We start from the raw sequence: 20428 nt of genomic DNA on the forward strand, positions 1-20428 counted from the left end.
AAAATACAATAAGGGAAAATACCAGCAACTCACAAATAGTTTAAGAGGAAATGTAAAACTTTTTTAATATGTTTCATAATTTCACAGTGAAAAAGAACAGCACAAGTCATTCTCAAAGGAATTGCTTTTGGCAGATGACATCTAAATCCAGAGACAATGAACCATTTTTATCGTATCTACTGCAGCACGGGAGCCTGGTCCATGATTCCACAGAGGTCAAAGTCTGGATTGTCGAGGATTATGATAGATATATCTGTAGCGAGATTATGCTTTAAAAGAGCAAATGAAAAGAAACCTTCAATAAAGCACTCAAATAACACAAAAAGCCCCATTTTAGTCTTAGGTACAAACCGAGAAAAAGCTAAAAATAAAAAAAGAACACACAAACAGGCACAAGAGGGTAAATTAAAATGTTACACTGACAGTGAAAGACATAGAAAATGACAATACTGGCATCTTGGTTTGTGGTGTAATATAAAGATCTGTCGAGTAGTCTTATTTCACATTTTTCTACTAAAGACTTGATTTGACACAGCCATGCAAATGCATATATGCAATAACAAGAAGTTTGACAGTTTAACAAAGCCACCTGCGCACAGACAGGTACAGCCTGACTACACATGCAGGAATTTTTAAAACTGCCGTCTGTTATCAGTACAGTTAAAAAAAAAAAAAAAAAAAAAAAAAAAATGATAGCAGCCACAGATGGACAGCAGAGTAAATTCACTCAAAGTCAAAATGATCACAAAATACTTCAACATTACAAAATGTACAGTATTTGGAAGAAAACATTCGGAAAAGTGCTTCAACTGTGTGCTTTGCTTTGTTCCAGGACAAACATAAACCTCAGTCCAAGATCCTACTAAGCTAAAGCTTTCTTGCATTGAAATCCTGCCCACATTCAAGCTCACGAAACAAGTGTGAACAATCTATGATGTAAATAGACAATCAATGAACAATGCGAATAGAAAGACTATAGCCTTTCCGTGCTATATAAACATAGATAGTCCTATTCATGTGATAAATTCTACATACATGGCTTTAACATGGAAATGCGTTGACCCAAGATACTGGAGTTAAGGCTAGTGTAAGCCAGTCAAATGTACATTAACCATCAATTATATACTGTATCGTAGGATAAATGTTTGTAAATTATAGTTCATCGGCTAAAATGATCATGCGGTCACATCTAGAATCGGCAGGGTTTTTTTATTGCCACCTCACACACACACACACACACACACACACACACACACACACACACACACACACACACACACACACACACACACACACACACACACACACACACACACACACACACACACACACACACACACACACACACACACACACTATTAGTGGTTTTAGGAGGTGATGTTTGTATGACTACCACAGCACACAGTTAAGTGTGCATCTCTGTAGTCCAAGACTGCGTGTACTCCTAATAACATTGCATGGATCTGTTGATCCACCTCGTCTCTCCTGTCTCCACTCCCTTTACTGTGTGTTGTGGGGGCTTGAGAACAGCCTAGAATTACACCAGGGCGGTGGTTGTACTGTATCTTTAACCCCCTTCTCCGCCTGTGATCCTTCACACCTGGCTCCTTGGAGTGAGTTCAGGAGTCGCTCACCAGCCTCTGGCTCCAACGCCTACTGGCTGTCCAGGCCGTTGACGGAATTGGTGTTTCCCAAGCCCTTCCCTCGACGCCTGGTTGTAGGGCTGTCATCATCCATCTCTGCCTCTCCTGACATAAACATAAGGGTTGAAACAGCTTACAAACAGATGTTACTGAAATGTTGCACATATTCAATAGGAATGTAACACCATTCCCAACACTAGGGGTCGGCACTATACAGGATTAGTTGAGGATGAATGCATTTTTTTATGAGCTTTTGAAAAAAATTAATTGTTGATAAATTACAGAAAAGACGCTGTACCTGTAAATTCTTCAAACGCATTGTCAGCAGATTCCGTGTAATAATTGTCGTCACATTCGGAGAGGCCCTGTGAGAGGGGAAGAGGGTCAGACACATTATACGCATACCATATACTGGACAGGGAACATACAGAAGCTAAATGTGTGCAGCGTTCGTGGTGCACTGAATGATAAGAATCTTTAAAGTGGAACAGGTCTTAAAGCTCATATTCACTAATAGTAAGTCAGCTGATTCTTATTATATGGAACAAATTGCACTTCTGGTTTTACCTTTCTGTTGAAGAAATGCTGCCATTCAGACATAGGTGTCCGTTATATAAGTGGGTGCATAAAGGATAACCCCCTTACCCTGTAGTAGTATCTCCTCAGGGGGAACTAGATATGAGTTTGAGTTTTTTTTACAGAAATTATGTTTTTTTTTCTAATAATTGTGTTTCAATATGGGAATTGCCTTGGGCGTGACATACTACGGAAGCTCCAATCACACCACGGGGGTATGTAAGGTCTGTCTATGGCCCTATCCAGGTTTTGTGCCTAAGGTGGTGGAGTCAGCCTACAGTGGAACTGTCTGCGTTTCACCCGCCTTCATTCTCCATTGCGGATGAGCGGAGACTTACCGCATTATGCCCAGCATGGGCTCTGCATGTGTATGTGAGCCAGTCAGTAGCGTTCAGGATAGTATGGCTTTGCGAAACGTGCAATTTAGGAATGGTATATATGTTCCATCGTATTATAAATATATATACAGTATATATAATATTATATTCCATATATTTTCACAACTAAATGGATATCTAAAAGGGGTCTGTAAACAATCATAGCCTTATGGTTTGAAAAGAAAACATTCTTATATAACTAGTTATACTAAAATAATTTCAATACATCACTGAAAAGGTTCAAATTAGAAACTGGGACTAACATTTGTTACTTTCTGTTAACTATATCACACAACTTTTCAACATACTGTACACTTATTAAATTGCAAGCAATACACATACCTTTCCTTTTGGACCATAAATTTCAGCAAACCCAACCATTCCATACAGGCACAGGAATGTAATGAAGGCCTAAAAGCACAAAAAACAGACAAGAGACTGTTCGAAGATTCAAGAAAAGTCATGGACAGTTTTTGATGTCTTTAAATGAATGTGTTCTATGTTAAAATCAGAAAGAGGTGTATGAAGTATAATGGTTTTCTTGCCAGCAAAGTTAAGGCACATGATTTTATTTACTCTAAAGCAGGATGAGTAGGGTTGTGAATATTTTGGAATCCCACTATTCCATTCGATACCAATTCTTCGGGTCATGATCCCAATTCAAAATCTATTTCTCGATTCAGTTTAAAGAAGGATTACAGGATCTGCCCTTGTCCACTGTGTGCTAAGAGGCGTTGTGGCCAATTATGGCATGAAAGCAAATTAAAGCCCATGTCTTATCTATTTTCATAAATATACAAAATATATATAATACTGTACTGTAAATATATTAGACTTTCAAAATTAACGCGCTTACGCAGTATGATTAATTTTACGCAGTTAGCGCATGCGCGGAATTACCTGCCACGTATTCCACCTGATCTGCACTAGTCGTGGCTCTAACGTTATGGCTGGCCCAGGATATTAACAATCCCCCAGAACGTGGGTGCGCGAAAACAAGCAAACACACAGACACACACACCATGGACTGCAATCAAGTTGTATGCATGAATGCAACACTTGAACAGAAATGATGATTTTTTTATATTATTTTTGTGATTTTGACATTAATCGTTTTTTTGTCACCACCCCTAACGATGAGCCATCTACTAATCGCAAAAGACCAAAGTAATTCATTTAGACACATATGCAACAGTACTGTGGGCTGATCTTACCAAACACAGTAGCCAGAGGAGAACGTAGAGTCCCTGTGTTTTTGAGAACAAGTCAGCTCCGAACTTAATACACGCCAAGGCCTCCAGAAATGCTATTGCCCTGTGAATAAGGGGGAGAAAAACCAACACACAAAACTTAAACATCTATCCCACATGCAGTAAAAGTTCAATTTCACAGGAAAAGGTATTTCTTGAAAAAAAAACAGAACAAATAACTTGAGTCAGGGCTATGATTTAAGTTTTACTTACCCAAACACCCAGCACTGGGTCCCAACTCTCTTGCACTGTGTGTCTGTAAGGTACGCATAATACTGTCTAAAGCCAAAAACAAAACAAAAAAAAAGTTAGCAAACTTAAGCGGTTCCAATCAGTAACTCGCCTTACTTTAAAGCTCACATATTATGCACTTTGCTGTCAATTTTATATGGTCTAAGTAGTCCCTAATACTTATTTTTTTAGATGTTTGCTGAAAAACCCATTCAGATCATTTATTGTAGCAAGCCTGTATACCCTGATTGTCCTCTGGTCTCAGGATGACCTATATTTGTGCGATCTGGCTGACCCCTCCCACCTCTCTGCCGGGCTTTCTTTATATGTCCATGGGGCTCTCCCACCGTCTCTGCCGTGCTCTCGCGATACTAGAGAGACACTGCGTGACTGCGAACACAGTGTTTACCCGGAGCTAAGCCATTCTTTGAACAATTTGACATGACCTGACATGATTAAAACCAGTGAAAACAGTAGCTTCAAAGTTTGATTTCTACATGAATATCTTCCCATCCTTTGTCATGTTAAAAACGAGTCATTATTAGACTGCAAGGGGAAAGCTAAATTAGTGTATTAGGAGCAAAACTTGGTGCTACAACCGAAGCTACATGGGCGCTAATGCTAAAAATAAGACTCAGACGATTTAAACCAGTGAAAACAGTAGCTTCAAAGTGTGATTTCTACAGGAATATCTTCCCATCCTTTGTCATGTTAAAAACGAGTAATTTTCAGACTGCTGTGAGGAATATAAACAGCGTGTTATGAGCAAAAGCTGGTTGCTTGTCCCAAAGCTAATATCTATACACCAGTCAGGCAAAACTACCAATAAAAACTATTATTTTAGTTTCACCGTTTACAAAAAAGCACAGGTAGCTTCCTATCCGTTGTGTTATTAAAAACGAGGCATTAATAGACTGCTGTGGTTAAGATAAATTAGTGGAGTATGAGCAAAAGCATTCTGTGTTGGTGTATTTAACATTCAGGCTGTACTAAGGGCATCTTGTCGCTTAGCGGGGAAAACAACATGGCTGTCGCTCGGAAAATTTTCCATCGGATCTCGGGGCCGTGGACCAATAAGAAATGGGGGGGTGGGGTTATCATAGAGTACTGCACGGTGGACGTTTCTGGGGGGGAAGCATGGACATATAAAGAAAATATGGGGATGTGGCTGTGCCGACTATTATAGTCGTAATAGTCGGCGAGAATTCTGACTGGAGTATATTGGGGGGAGGGGTGGGGGTTTCAGAAAGGGGGAGAGTGAGAAAAGGAGAGATTGTTATTTTTTTTTATATTTTGGCAGTCTCTAGGCACACCGTGGACCCATGGATATGTTAGAACACATTTAAAAAGTGCATTTAGCATAATATGTGACCTTTAAAGGTCACATTGACAAAAGAACAAACTGGATATAAGAATGCAACAATGTAAAATATCCCTAACAAAATCTATCAGTTTCAAGGCATAATTTCCCTTCTGAAAAAAGTTGTCCTTTTACCTCACTGTTGGAGCAGTGATGATACCAACAAATAGGATCCGACACCAGCTGAGAGCGTGGCTTGCAGGAAAGACAAAAATGTGCTTGAGGAAGAATGTGTTTAACTCTGTCAGCTAGGGAGAAAGAGAGAAAACAGACAGAAGAAAATAAATAATAATGATACTGAACTTTGTATAGCATCTTTCATACAAGAAAAGCAGTAGGATAGACGCACATTCCTGTTGTTGTGGCGCCTTAAGCAAGCACATTGGGTTTGAAATGATGAGGAGCATAAGCAGATTTTATACATTGTACCAGAATAAATAGGAGTTAAATGTAATAAAAGAAAGTATTTATATTTGTTGTTTGGTTTCAAATATTTATAGCCAAAAAATGTATATCCAAATGTGATGCTGCTGATGTAAATGTACTGTATGTATGGAAAGGGCTACAGTTCCTGTCATGTTCACCCAATATGAGTGTGAATAGTCTTTACCGCCCTTAAAAGCTATCAGCATCACATCGTGTGGCCATCTACCGTATATAGATAAAAAAATAAAATAAAATGTAATTCAAACATTTTGAGTTGAGGTAAGGACATTTACGAACAAAGATCCTCTTTCAATCCAAGTCACACTTGGATTCACAAATTGGCATTTCATTCTAGGGGGACACTTTGTCCAAGTCCCTCTCATCCGCACCGGAGGATAATGAGAGGGAGGCCTGCTGTCGTGTTATTCTCTAATTTGGCCCAGAGCCTGTGTGGTTGAACCCACTGAAGAGTAGCTAAAGTGTCACCATGCTGATGAGCAGAGCCGAGCCGTCTCCCTTCTCTTCAACTAATTCTCAAAGATTGGTAATTACTATTTAAAGCCTCCAGAGAGTTGGGAACTGTGAAGGAGAGGGGAGGAAAATGTTGTTTTCATCGCCACACAAAAATGAAGTTAAACTGCAGCTTTCATCGCTATGGCAGCCAGTAGCTAGAAATATGGCAGCCACAGTTGACTCCAGTGGAGAGCAATGGCACTTACTCAATTTCTTCATTCATGGTTTTCTCATTACCTAAAATGTGCTTCCAAGTCATCCATCCTGGGTTTTTCCTCTTATGGGATTAGCTGTTAATGTGTAGACAGCAGGACGCTCGTCCATTATATGGATCCATGTGAGACAGGTTTTAGATTACAACAACGCAGGAGGCAATTAAATTAGCCTGGACTTAGCACACGGAGCCCTCGGATGATCCCCGACTAGTCAGCACTCTAGTTACAGTAGGATGTAGAGAGAAGATTTTTATTTATTTTTTGCGGACCCACCTGCCAGATGATCATGAAGAGATAGACTCCCATCACTCGCTGCAGGGAAGACTTTGGGTCCAGCCAGCGTACGTATGTCCAGCTTGCAGGGGTGAACTGTAACGCGGCTCTTTTGATCTTGCCCGTGGTGGTGTGGATGTCCCTAGATGGGAAATACACAGGAGAAGGATGACAAAGACACACAGATAGATTTACAATAAGTATTATGTTAGTGTTGGAGAAAAAAACCCGGACGAAAAATAATGCCATCGTGTTAATTATTCAAGTCCAATCCTTCTTGACAAACTTGTGCGATCGTATTTCAGAACAGCAATTTGTGCATCTTGAGATTCTAAATCTCTTATCTAAAATGTCTTTCTCACGATGTTACAAAATAGTACATAATAAATGTAATTAGTAAATTTGGCCAGTTACATAGAGCTCACCTGAATTCACATGTCGTACTTATTCTGAATTGAACTGTATATACGTAGTGCTTTCCTCCAATAGTACACACAGGTTAATCAAATGTTAAGACACACAAGGAGGTTTATACAATACATCTTTCATTGTGTTCACAACTTTTTCAATTGTACGTAAGAAGGCATAAAGCATAAAGGCCAAACAAATACATTTAAAATATTTAGCTTGTGATATCCTCCTTGAAGTTAGATTTTATTTTTCTGTTTAAATTAAGGCTGATAATCTTCTTCTGCCACTATATTAGACGTATTGTTACTGACTCATGGCTGATCCCATGGAATGCATGCACCAGACCTTAATCTCTGCCTCCCTCTTCATAGTCGATAAATTATTTAGATAATCCAACTTTAAAAGTCTTGCTGTTGGCACAGACTATGGATTAGCACCAACCTGAATAGAATTATTAACAAAGTTCAGTTGTAGTAAATGTGTCATACTTAATACTGGCCCAGTGGTAAGTCCTCATCTCCAAAAAGCGGCAGACAGTCATGCCAAGCCAGATGCCTCCTCCATTACACAGCAGAATGTCCAAAATCACCTGGTCCCACCAGCACTCGGCAAAGTTAGGCAGCAGATGCATGAAGAACAGCTGCGGGGAAGGGGAGATAAGAATAGTATAGATAGTCTACATCAGAGTGGAAATACGATTTAATTTCCAGCCTAAAATAATATTAAATAAATGTTATATTAAAAGATTGAGATTGACAAAAAAAAACATCAAAAACCACTTCCTAACCTCTGTTAGCTCCCAGGTAATACTGATGGTCCAGCAGAGGCCATAGCTTCGAATGAGCAGGGCCTTCATACCCCAGCCCCAGAAATGGCTGAATGCAAAAATGTCAAAATGGCTCAGGATCCTCTCCCAGGTGATGACATGGCAGTTCACAGCATATTCCTGTAGAGACCAGCGCAGGCATCATCATGACGAGTGATTGATAACCCCCCCTGGTAATGAAGGCAACCGGTGCATGCAAATCAACTTTTGAAAATCTTTTTCTTCATGAGCCCACATCACTCACCATTACGTCTGCCTCTCTCTTGGCATAACGGAGGTTTGGGTCCAACCAGAACATTAGCTGCTTCACCTGATTCCAGTTGAGGAAGATGATGAAAACCAGGAAGAGGAAGTAGAGGACACTCAGACCTTAAAACAGCAGAAACACATGACATTAGGAAAGGAAATCTAAGTTGCAAATTGGAAACTGTTTTTTTTTTTGCCCATTAACAGTTTTGGCAATACTCACCAAAAACTATTCGCCATATGGCTGGATGTGGTCTGGTGAATGGTCCTGGAGTGGGGCACATAAAGATACTATGTCAAATATATATAATCTATAACAAGTGATGGAATTTACACAGGTTTCTCATTGTCTCAAAACTATTTAATACATTTTATATTGTGTTATTGTTTCACATATAAGATTTAAGACCCGGGACACTTTCTCTTCCTCATGCCCAGTGGTAGCATATGATTTATGGCTATGAGGAAGAGCCATCCGTTTCTATCTTCTTCATTATGTGTGTGCAATGCAAAGCAGTCCATTATTATTTGCTGTGCACTGCTTACATATTTCTGTCCCAGAGCAACTTCAGTCCAAGGGCTTTCTAAACACACTTGACTGAACACAGAATCCAGGGTCCCTTATTTCTTTTTTTGCTTACCGTTAGGAAATGCCAAAACACTGATGACCAGGAAAAATGAGATGACCAGGATGAGCCCCACCCAAAGATTGCTGTCAGGGTTTCCATCATCTCTGCAGACAGGGGAAGACAGATAATATCCCAACAAACAGTTAATATCAGCACTGAGACTGCTATGAGTTCAACAGCCCATTTTACGAAGAGGTGTGGACCTGGACCAGTAGTGATTTGAATGTTTCTCATATCCTCACGTCTCAACATGTTACTATCAAAAACATATGAGGTTTACATTTCAGTACTTGTGGGGAGAAATGTGTGTTTTCTGGAGCAGATATTATTTGACGTTCCTACTCATTTCCTTGCTAGTAACATTGTTGTAGCTAATGTCAGCACAGGAAAGAGTGCTCTGATCACTTGACTAACGTTATAGCACAACACTCATGGTATTAACATAAACGAGTTGGGGGGCAGCCGTCACCGAGGAGGTTATTCTCGTGCTTTAAACACGGATGTGATGGGTTTTTTTTCGGTCAGAACCCCCGGTAAATGGAAGCTTGGAGCTAGCTAACCCCCTGTTGTACCTGGCTCTCTGTCAGAGCATCACTAGGCGATATGCAGCTAAGCTAACCCCGTGAGCTAACGCTAGCCGCGGAGGACAACTCACCGTGTGAAGGCGAAATACATCAGGCTGAGCACCGTGCATGTCAGCAGCGTTATAGTGTGCGGCCGGTAGAAGAACTCGATGGTGATATCCTCAACCTGCTGCTCGTTTATCATACGGAAATGCATCCTGTAGTTCACATCATCTTTGCTCAAGGTATGAGACCTGCCGTACATAAACGCCATAGATGAACGCAGTGAGGGGAGCTGCAGCAGGAGAAGGCAGCTGCTCACAGCAGTAGGAGAAAGTCACCACGGCCAGCACACAACAAACAGGAAACACCTAGAATAAATGTAAAAAAAGAGACTACGCTATATCTCCTCCAAATTGGAATAAAACTCGTCGCGAAAAGAGAAACAGAGTGTTAAAACTGTGGAAGATAGTTTTCGGGGAAACTGTTTGCACTTTTGATTTTGATTGGTTTAGCCAGAAGCTATATGTTTGTAAGGGAGTGTCCCAATGCGGAAAGAGTTCACATGCCCCGCGGCATCATGTGCCGATATGATTGTTTTTAGCTCTGACCTCCAGGCAAGGACTCTGACGCAATATAAACAGTCTGACTTCAACCTCTACCGTATAATACCCCAAATTAATATTTAAAAGACAGGCAAAATACAGGCAAGTCTACTCACTCTGCACCCCCTCAATGTAAGCCTAATTTAATAGCTAGAGCTAAAGGACTTTTTTCCCTCACAGAACTTTATTCACAATCTTATTTCAATTAGGCTACATTTTAAATTGGAAAAAGTATGCTAGTAGGTCAGCATACATTATGTAGGTTTAAGTTATACATTCAGAAAATACAAAAGGTAACAGTTTTTGAGATACAGATAAACACAAATAAAAGAAGAAATAGTCCTATTGTGATTTATGATTGAATAAAAAAGATATAGGCAGGATACCTAGAGAATAAATAGACTAGGCTACAATATTGGGTAACACTTAACAATAAGGGCAAATTAATTGACCGTTAGTTAATGCTTAGTTAATGCTTGATAAACATTTATTAAGCATTAACTAGTCATTGTTAACTGCTTAGTTAATGTTTAATGCTTAGGTTTAACTAAGCACAGTTAACAAAGCATAGGCCTATAATGCTTAGGCTACTCAGCTAAAAACGTACTGTTACTAACTAAGCAATAACAGTTAGTTAATGCGATAATAATAATTAACTAGCCTATGTATTGGGCTAACTAACTATTTATGGCATTAACTAAGCATTAACTCACAGTTAATTAATGTACCCTTATAGTAAAGTGTTACCCAATATTGTATAGGCTATAAATGCACATTGCAAAGAGTAAGACAGTGTAGATTCAAGATGTTTATATGTCATATGACATATGCATAACAATTAGGGCAGGAGTCATTGGCAATGAAATTCTTAAATACCAGGCTCCTCTCATCAATGCAATAATAAAAAAAAGAAGAAGAGAGCCACCTGAGACACAAATAAACACAAAAGTAGTGCAAGGGCACAGAGCAGATAAAAAGTGTAAAGATAAGCACCATAAAGGCCTTAATATAAAGTAAATGTAATAAAATGCAAAATAAAAATGTAAAGTTGACCAAATAGAATACTGTACATGAAATATATACAATTTAGCCAATTATCTGCCATATAGCTATAATACAACTGTAGGTTTAATTTAACTATCCTTCTGCCATTTAATCAGTCTCTTTTTATCCCCATTTTTTCTCTAATTTCTTCCTCTCTCCATCTGTCAGTCAGACTGTGTCTTTTTATATCAGAAGAAGGGTGGACCAACTATTCTACTTATGTACATGCCATATAGGCGTATACACTTCAAAAATCGATAAAGATAGTGCAAACACATTGTGTATTCTCTGTAACAGACAGTTTGATTATCTATTATCCTACTACCGGTGTCTATTTATTGGGCTACATTTCCTGAACATTTAACAAAATCTTCCCTACCTTCTCAATAACTTTTTGTAATGTCTTAGATATATTAATCTGTGTATCTTGCGTTCATCCGTACATTTTGGAGAAGAAAAGGGCAGGATCTGGTGGGAGTTTATCCCCCCCATGTGGCCGCTCCTGGCTTCACATGTCACTGACTTCAAAAACATCCGCAGCCCCCAGCAGGTGTCCCTGTCATCTGCCATTAGCTGATTAGCAGCAGAATTTCCCCCATTATAGACAGCCATATTCAAAAGATGTATCCTTAATGTTATTTATGGTGGTTTAGGAAAGAAGTACAGAGAGAGTTTAGTTGAGCACAGCCTCTGAGTAAGGCTGTTGTTTTGTCGTGCTTTAAAGCCACCACCATCATACCTGTTCCAAAGAAGCCCTCACCATCCACTTTCAATGGCTGTCGTCCTGCTGCACTGACCCCCATCTTCATGAAGTGCTTTGAAAGGCTATAGCCATGTCTCACATCAAATCCATCCTCCCCTCCACTATGGACCCTTACCAGTTTAAATACCAAGGTAACAGATTCACAGATGATGCTATCTCTTCTGCTCGTCACCCAGCATTTACCCGCCTGGACACCAAAAACTCATGTCAGTCAGAATGCTGTTCATAGACCTTTGTTCAGCATTCAACACCAATATCCCTCAGCAGCTGATCTGACCCACGACTGCGCTCCATCCTTCTTGCGGCAACCAGAAATAATGTTCTGCACATTTAAGTGTATTCACCTTTGTATACCGTTTGGTTTTGCCTTACTTTTTGCACTATTTAGAATGCATGTATTTTATATATTTCTTATCTTGTTTTATCCTTTTGTATATGTGGGTCTGAGAGAAAAGTATTTTCGATTCCTCTGTATTTCTGGCACATTTTGCAGAAATTGATAATAAAGTTGAATTGACTTGACTTGAAAAGTTATTTCACAAATAGACCTAATCTGCCCGATTTCAGTATATCAAGAGTCACCTATACTACACAGGTTTTAAGAATTATAATTTCAAAAAGCACGATTTCTAGGCTACACGAGTACCTAACCTCTACCCTAGTGTAAGGGTAAGTTTGATTGAATAAGAGCCTGGATGAAATTAGGTTTCCAAAAGTGCCTAAAAACTTTTATTTTGCATAGGAGTTATTTTCTTTCAATCTTTTGTTAGTAGAGCACAATGGAAATACTGACTTGTTCTTTCTAAAAGCAGTGTTGTGTGCTCACATACATTTTTATCCACTTTGTCATCATATCTTATGAGTTCATAAAACATTTAGTTTAAAGTACAACAAAATGTGTTACACTTTCCCCCCCCTATAAATGTAAATTTTTTGGGGGGATCATTTTCATATTTTGCTGAATTTGAAACCTGTAATTATGTTTAATTGTTTATCATCATTGTCCAAAGCCCAGTCAAGTGTTACAAAAAAACAGATTACGCTAAACAAACAATATGATCAACTTTATTTTCCCAAAAACAAAGTTACATTTTTTTTATCAATATGCGGGGGAAACAATTAAAAAACTTTTTTTTTAAAGTATAGAAATTCAAAATACTTTATGGATACACACTTTAAAAGCAATGCAATCAAGTCTTATGATGAAAGTGATTAACGTTTTATTTACAGCAGGGTATCAGAACAATCAATATTCATTATGCAACCCGGTATTCAAGCAGCATTAAACCACAATTTGCAACAGCTTTCACTAAGATTATCTTTACAACCATAAAGGGGACAGTTTAAACGATGTGCCACTGCCACACAACAAAATAAAAGGAATTTATAAAACACGATTGCTGTGGAGACAGCGCAATCAATAGTTAATGTATCGTTCTTTGTATGTTGAGATACTAGATATTAGTACCATGTGAATAGGTGGTTGGTTGTTGATTTTTGTGGGGGAAATTTAGTCTCCCTGTTTCAGCAGTATGATAGGCTGTGGAAAACAGAACAACCATGATTAATTACAGATAACCATATTCCTGTTTCAGTATATTGCTTTGCCAAAGAAAAAAACATACCAAAGTGTTGAAATTGTCTCTGCACACAGCTTTACTCAACCAGTAGATCAAGAAGAGGGCTGTTAACATTTCAACAACCAGCAGACTCAGGATCAGTCCAATTACTCCATTATTGACCTATGACAGAAAAGATACAGTTCAGTTCAGATACAGATAGTTGTGGAGCTAAAAACATATTGTCTTTGTCTTTCAAAGAGCCCCAGGAGTTACTTAATGAATCAATTATAATATATGAGAAATATAGTGCTGCTTTACTTTGACATTTTGCAAGTATTCTGGCATGGCATTAAACCGGCATGCACAGAGAAAAACTGCTACGATCGACCAGAAGAATCCAACGATGTTCACAGAGAACGAAAGCTTTGTCTGTAAGGCGAAAGGGGAGTAATTATGCAGGCGTAATGCAGGCGAAAAATATAAATAAAATCCAAATGTTCTTTTTTGGAGACATATCTCGGTTTCATAATCTAATAATGAATGTCTTTTTTGTGACAATCATTCATCACCAAATAAACATTATTGGTGCCAATTTACAGTTAAGAAGACTAACAAACAACATTTAAACATACTTAAAACTTTACTCATGTATGGAGGTAAATGTGTTATACCATGTCGCAATGCTTGAGTTATACTGCAAATGTTGTGCAAAATACTGTAGTGTTCACCCCTAATCACAATACTTTAAACAATGAATAGCAAAGGCACCAGAAGCAACCCTGACCTCTAAAGGGTACAAAGTTGAACATGCAACATTTCTTTACATTTTCAAGAAAGATTACTTTTTATTTTTTTAAGCGTTTTAAAATAAAATGTAATAAATAAATGTGAATAGGCTCTTGTGACCTTTAGGATTATTATTTTTTAAATGTTGACAACAATGACTGCTAAGGGCAGCCAAAGGTGATTTACTTGTCAGGGTTTTAATGAGTCATGTGAATTTCCATACTGGACTACATAAAACTTGATGCCTTCTACAGTATGGCTGTTGACAACCAAGGTCCCCCTAAACAGTTGTCCAAGGATGTCAGTATCATGATAGTTCTCTCCCTCGCTCAACGCTTTAACAACCTAGTTGCACTGAAAGGAAGATAACTGGAACCGTTGAAGTCAAGGCAAGATTTGGAAGACCAAGAAAAAAATTAATTTTAAGGCCAAAATAGGTAATTGGAAGGGCCACAAAGGTCCCCAAACTTGAGTATTACTGAAAATCTGTAGAGTGACCTCGAATGTGCCCGGTGTGCATGGACGCCCAGGAACATTGCTAAGCTAGAGGTGTTCTCCCATGAAGAATGGGGAAAAGTTACAGGGCAAAGCAAGAACTCAAAGAGTCTAAGCTGACTACAGGAAGCGTTTGCAAGCTGATGTACTTATGCTTATTGTACAAATTATAATTTTGCAACTGCAAAACATTTTATAGAAATGTTATACCCATGATTAACTTTGTGCCATTTAAAGGTCAGGTTAGCTACTGAAGTTCAATTGTAAAAGACTTTTGATAAGACATGCCTAAGTTGCACACCACTATATACAGTATATATATATATATATATATATATATATATATATATATATATATATATATATATATATATATATATATATATATATATATATATATATATATATATATATATATATATATATATATATATATATATATATATATATAATATAACAAAAACTTAATTTTCAGCTTACCACATGCATGTTTGGATATTGTCCGGCAGCATAGGACAGCATCCCAGAGACAACAAACTAAGATATTGATAGAATGTGTAAATTTTTTGCAAATTATTGCAGAATATCAATAGATAAACTCAGACTTCACATAGGGGAAATTGAAATGTCACGGCAGCAAAAGGAAGTATAAGAACAGATGCGTAGTTAAGGCTATATTGTTGTTCCCCATTACAAAATATCAGCAAATACACATTTAAATTGTATTTACCACAACATTGGGCACAGTGCAGAACAAGGTGAGCCCTGTCTGACTAAAAATCAGGCCGAGAGTGAGGATGAACACACCAGCAATGGCTTGCGCTGCCTGATGAATAAAAAGAGAAAACACTGCATATTAAAAAAGGTGCATTTTTTTGTATGTAAAATGAAGCCACATCTGAGCATAGGCCCACAAATTGAAAATGAATTTTGAGATCCTGACAGTAGTCACACTACCTGTGTAAGAGAACAGATCAACTTACGCCGAGAGGTTTAGGTTTTCCCCTGAATGCAAAGACCTTGAAGGAGTCTCTGTACACACACTGGAATTTCTCCGGCATGAGTTGACCCTCTCTGGCATCCTTAAGACTCCCAATGGGGATGGTGATGATCATTGATCCGTCACACACAAACGTCTTCTTCATTCTCCTGTGGACAAAATTAAAGACGAGAATGGAAAAGCAGTTTGTATCACAGTGGTGAGCTATCACTGAGGTTTCCAGTAAAGGTAACATACCTGTTTTTTTTTTTTATCTTTTCCTATTGTAATTCAGGCCCGAAATGCTCTGCTTTGTCGAATGAGTTTGACAAGGAAATGACCTGGCTGGCCAATTTGTCTTTGTCACTTACTCTCTTTCTCTTACCCTCCCCTCCACCCCATGTCTCTCTCACACAAAGCCACAAAATGCTTGTGTGTAGACTTTTGAAATTTGGGAAACATAAATAAATGTTGAAACTTGCTAAGATATTTTTTCTTTGTGTACATACATTGATAGAAATGTTTTATTGTTTTCTTACATCAGACATAACATACATCTTAAGACACTGAGAGTTAAACATGATGATTATAGAGAAGACTGACAAAGTGAGGAAGTTGAGGCGTGAGGTGACCTCATCTTTCAAAGTATTTGCAGGGAAGTAGAAATCATGACGAGCGAGCCCCTTGGTTGACAGAGATGCAGAATGTGAAAAAGATACTGCTCAAGCCAAACGTGGTAAGAATCCCAATCTAAGATCTTTATGTATTTAGACATTTTTTGTCTTTGTAATAGAATAGCAGTTACATTTGTGAGCTTCTCAAAGTTGTCTTGTGTCTGTACTGAATTGGATGTGTGTGTACATGTTAAACTTGTCATCTGATGAACAATGAAATATTTAGTATCATTGATTGAGAATTACATTTGACTTATTTGATATTGCTCGAAGAAATTCAAATATGACAAAATAAATAAATGTGAATCCTAATGAATTATTATGTGAAGTTTAAATATGATTAATAATTATCCACTTTTTATCCGTACTTACACAAATCGTCAACTGTATATTTATTCATCTTGAAAAGCCAGTGATGCTTAATTATAAGCCCTGTAATTCTGATTTAGCAAATGTCTATAAATATCCAAATCCTTCATTTTGTCATGAAATCGTTTTCATCCTGGGATATTTTTGTTGATCTGTTCTTCTCACATGAAAGCCATTGTATATCTGCCTGTTCCGGGAGATGAATCCTTCTTCTGTTTCTTCCATCTTTCCCTGTTGAAAGGGTTTTAGGGATTTTTTTTCTCAATCAAGGACCGGAGGACAGCAGGTGTCTTGTAAATGATGTACAGATAGCTAAGCACCATTAAGCCGATTTGTATTGATCAAACTGGGATACATAAATACAATTGACTTTACTTTACATAATTTAGCAACACAATGAAAAATCTTTTAGGACAAAAGCTTCATTGTGATTTAATTTAGGCTACTGTATCGTCACTTTTTGCTCAGGAGAAACTACAATATTTTATCTCAACCACATATACAAGGAAAACAGACCCCTGCAGAGTGTATTAGCCTACTACTTAATCAAGTGCAACAGGGGAAAAAAAACAACCCTATTCATACTAATTTGACCTTTTCCAACTTATTCAAATCTTCATACTCCTTCACCAGTCCAGGTTGCTGATTTCACGTGCATTTGTTTTTGTGTAGAAAATGCATTTTCCAGTTACTCTGTATTTTATATGTACAAATTATTCCACAATAGTTCCACAAAATGACTTAGTAAGTGAAGTTAAACCGTTGCATTATACTGTTAATGTTAAGATCAAAAGAGAATGATTCCCAGTAAAAATTGAAGAACACATAGTACATATATTTTTAAATCATTATACTTTTTTACACCACAAGAAAAACTATCATCCCTCCAGATCAGGGAAGGACCATGGCCTGTGCAGACCCTGACATGGATATCCATGGAGATGACCAGGAGCCAAACAGAGAGCCGCTGATGAAACTTCTTTACAAAGCTACTGAGCTCGTGCCGGACGACAAAGGGCCGCTGCACGACCTTTTGCAGAAACAACCTGCTGTGCTGGGGGTAAATAAGTGATGAAAATGCCCAGGATATGCTAGAAAAGTCAACACAAAATGAGATTAGTATCAAGCAATCCAATGCAACAACCAAACAATTTGTATTCCTGTAAGATTCAGAGGTGTTGGTTCAAATGTCATTCATGGTGGTATCCTATAACTGTAACCCATTTTGTTGTTAAATAATCCTGATAGTTTGCAGTAGTTATTCATCTATTGTGTGTGAGTGTAATTGCTTCATACATTTTAATAGTAAAGTATTAGAAAAAGGAACTAAGATAGTGTTTTTTTCAAGAACAAAAAAAAATGTATTTTCAATAATTATGGTAACACTTTAACACATTAATTACCTGTTAGCAAATGCTTTATAAAGGCTTAATAATAATTTACTAAGCATTACCTAAATGTTAATAAATGCTTAGTAAATGCTTAATAAACATAAACGAAGCATTAACTAACTGTAAATAACTAAGCATTAACACTTACTTAATAGGCATTTTCTACCCATTAAATAACCCTTACAAGCATTAACTTAGCATTAACAAACAGTTCATTAATGTACCCTTATTGTTAAGTGTTACCATAATAATACTACTTTGTAAAGACTCAAGTTCAGGCATTACTGATCACAGTCTGTTACTGTTTCCTCGCTTTCACTGGGTGATTAAATATTTACAACACAGTTAATGCAAAACGACACCGACCGATAAGAGGCACAGTAAGGAGCGCTGGCCACAATAACTTGTACCCATTTTGCAGGTTTGGTCAGCACTGCAGCAACAGGAAATGTTTGCTTTGGGAGGGTTTGTGGTGTTCTAGCTTGTCGGTGTGAAGGCTGAAGTTTCATATAATCCTGTCTATGTGTACATCATTCTCATAGGTAGAAGAACTGTTTTTTTTTTGTGGATTTAGGCTACTAGGATTAAGATGAAAATAAATTAAATTTATTTTGCTGTATATTAATGTTACAAACATTAATGTAACACGCTCTAGGCCTATGATGCATGCTGATACTACATATTTCTTTAGTGGGTAATTTAATTTCCAGTAAGGACAACCAAATTGGAATGAGATTCATGCATGATGCATGTCTAAACCCATTGTCAACTCATTAATCAATGTGAGATCTAAAATATATTACCATTATCATTCTCGCTGAGATACATGCATGAAATAATAATAATAATTGTGTGTATACACTTTTAACTACATGCAGGAATTCATACACTTTCAGGCATTTGTGCACTCCAGTACATGTGCATTTACTGTATTATAGTGTTTATTTGATGGAAATGAAGTTGAGATTATAAAATGAATCCTATAATATGGGGAGGATTGTACAAAAACGACTTGCTGATACAAATCCTAAATACAACTTTTTTTCCCCGGCATGTATCATTCATTTGTCTCTGTTCCTGGGTCAGTCCCTGCAGATGGTGAGCGGTGTCCTCAGTGTTGGAGTGGGAATCGTTTTTGCTCTAACCCAGGAGATGCAACAGTCGCTTTTTACTCTGTTCAGAGTTTCCCAACTGACTGGAGCACTCGTAAGTCTCTCTAAAATCTCTTGCACTAGTTACAGTAAAGCAGATTAAACCTATAAACTGAGTTACCACCTTGTCTCTTTTGAATTTAAACTGTGTACATACTTTAGTGGGCTCCAAGTTTCTACTTGTCTCCTCTACAGTTCATCATTGCTGGAGTTGTGTCCAACTTGTTGTTCAAATATCCGGAATTTGTACCTGTAAGTGCTGTTAACAAAACCCCTTACAGTCTGTGAAGGTGATTATTAGTTGAATAAATTCAGTAACAGTAATTAATGGATGCATGTATGTATGGCTCGTGTCCCAGGTGTCCCTCGTGATCAACTGTGGCTGTATTATTGTGGCCGCAGTTGCAGCTTCTCTCATATGTGTCGACCTGTCTCACTGGACTCAAGAAAATGATCAGCATTTGAGGGTAAGAACATGTGAAGAATATGAAAGAAAAGCAACCCTTCAAACTACTTATGTAGTGATAGATTGTTAATGACATGAAACTAATGCATATTTGTGATTATCTTTCATGTTTTCTTTTAACAGATGGAGGTGCTGGAACTGTGTGTGTTAGGGCTGGAGGTTCTTCTCTCTGCAGTCCTCTGCTTCTGGTTTATCAAAGAGAAACGTGCCAAATCTACATGATCAAGCTGAAGAAATTATTTGAGAGGAAATCTGTTTGATTATTATGAGGACCGGGGCAGTGTATTAAAGCTTAAAAATTAAGTTAAGTGACTATATTAGGCAATGAATGGTCTTACGTTTTCTTGTAGGCTACAGCTACACCATATGTGGTTTTGTCTTCTATGTTGATTTCCTATATTGGAGATGAAAACCCCATGCTTAACAGCCCGGGCTGTGGTCTGCGTATGATGTTTGACTTGAGAACTGAGAATACAAGGCTTGTGGTAAACGAATGTCAGCTTTTCGCACGTGAAAAAAAAAAAACTTCTTTATTCTCTTTCACCTATGCCTCTTTTTCTGTAACGGCAGCAGTGGGTCTCATAGCACTGCTCAGGCAAGCAGA

At 37.9% G+C, this 20428-nt stretch overlaps 2 protein-coding genes across 2 annotated transcripts; one reads left to right on the plus strand and one right to left on the minus strand.

The window, feature by feature from the left end:
- Nucleotides 1-39: 39 nt before the first annotated feature.
- On the minus strand, nucleotides 40-9938 carry ptdss1a (phosphatidylserine synthase 1a). Its single transcript, XM_080038784.1, has 13 exons — nucleotides 9632-9938; nucleotides 8989-9080; nucleotides 8571-8615; nucleotides 8346-8470; nucleotides 8063-8221; nucleotides 7764-7915; nucleotides 6865-7006; nucleotides 5573-5685; nucleotides 4060-4125; nucleotides 3811-3910; nucleotides 2939-3007; nucleotides 1942-2008; nucleotides 40-1748 (listed from the first exon to the last, which is right to left on the minus strand). Exons 1-13 carry the CDS (start codon nucleotides 9811-9813, stop codon nucleotides 1654-1656), a joined length of 1407 nt encoding a protein of 468 aa, XP_079894910.1. The 5' UTR covers nucleotides 9814-9938; the 3' UTR covers nucleotides 40-1653.
- A 7782-nt stretch (nucleotides 9939-17720) lies between these two features.
- On the plus strand, nucleotides 17721-20046 carry LOC307259620 (uncharacterized protein; the record flags this gene model as incomplete). The annotated part of the gene is made up of 5 exons (XM_080039560.1): nucleotides 17721-17876; nucleotides 19294-19413; nucleotides 19554-19610; nucleotides 19718-19825; nucleotides 19948-20046. The coding sequence occupies 5 exons, from the start codon at nucleotides 17721-17723 to the stop codon at nucleotides 20044-20046; spliced, it is 540 nt and encodes a 179-aa protein (XP_079895686.1).
- Nucleotides 20047-20428: the final 382 nt, after the last annotated feature.

The sequence above is a fragment of the Ammodytes marinus genome, assembly GCF_949987685.1.
Source record: "Ammodytes marinus genome assembly, chromosome: 13".
Lineage (NCBI taxonomy): Eukaryota > Metazoa > Chordata > Actinopteri > Uranoscopiformes > Ammodytidae > Ammodytes > Ammodytes marinus.

Bases quoted from the DNA above. Each gene is read 5' to 3' on its own strand.
- ptdss1a (XM_080038784.1), bottom strand. From the start codon at position 9,813: ATGGCGTTTATGTACGGCAGGTCTCATACCTTGAGCAAAGATGATGTG. The intron at 8,471-8,570 runs GTGAGTATTGCC...TGCTGTTTTAAG, and splicing joins CATATGGCGAATAGTTTTTG to GTCTGAGTGTCCTCTACTTC. The intron at 2,009-2,938 runs GTATGTGTATTG...CCCCTCTCACAG, and splicing joins TTTATGGTCCAAAAGGAAAG to GGCCTCTCCGAATGTGACGA.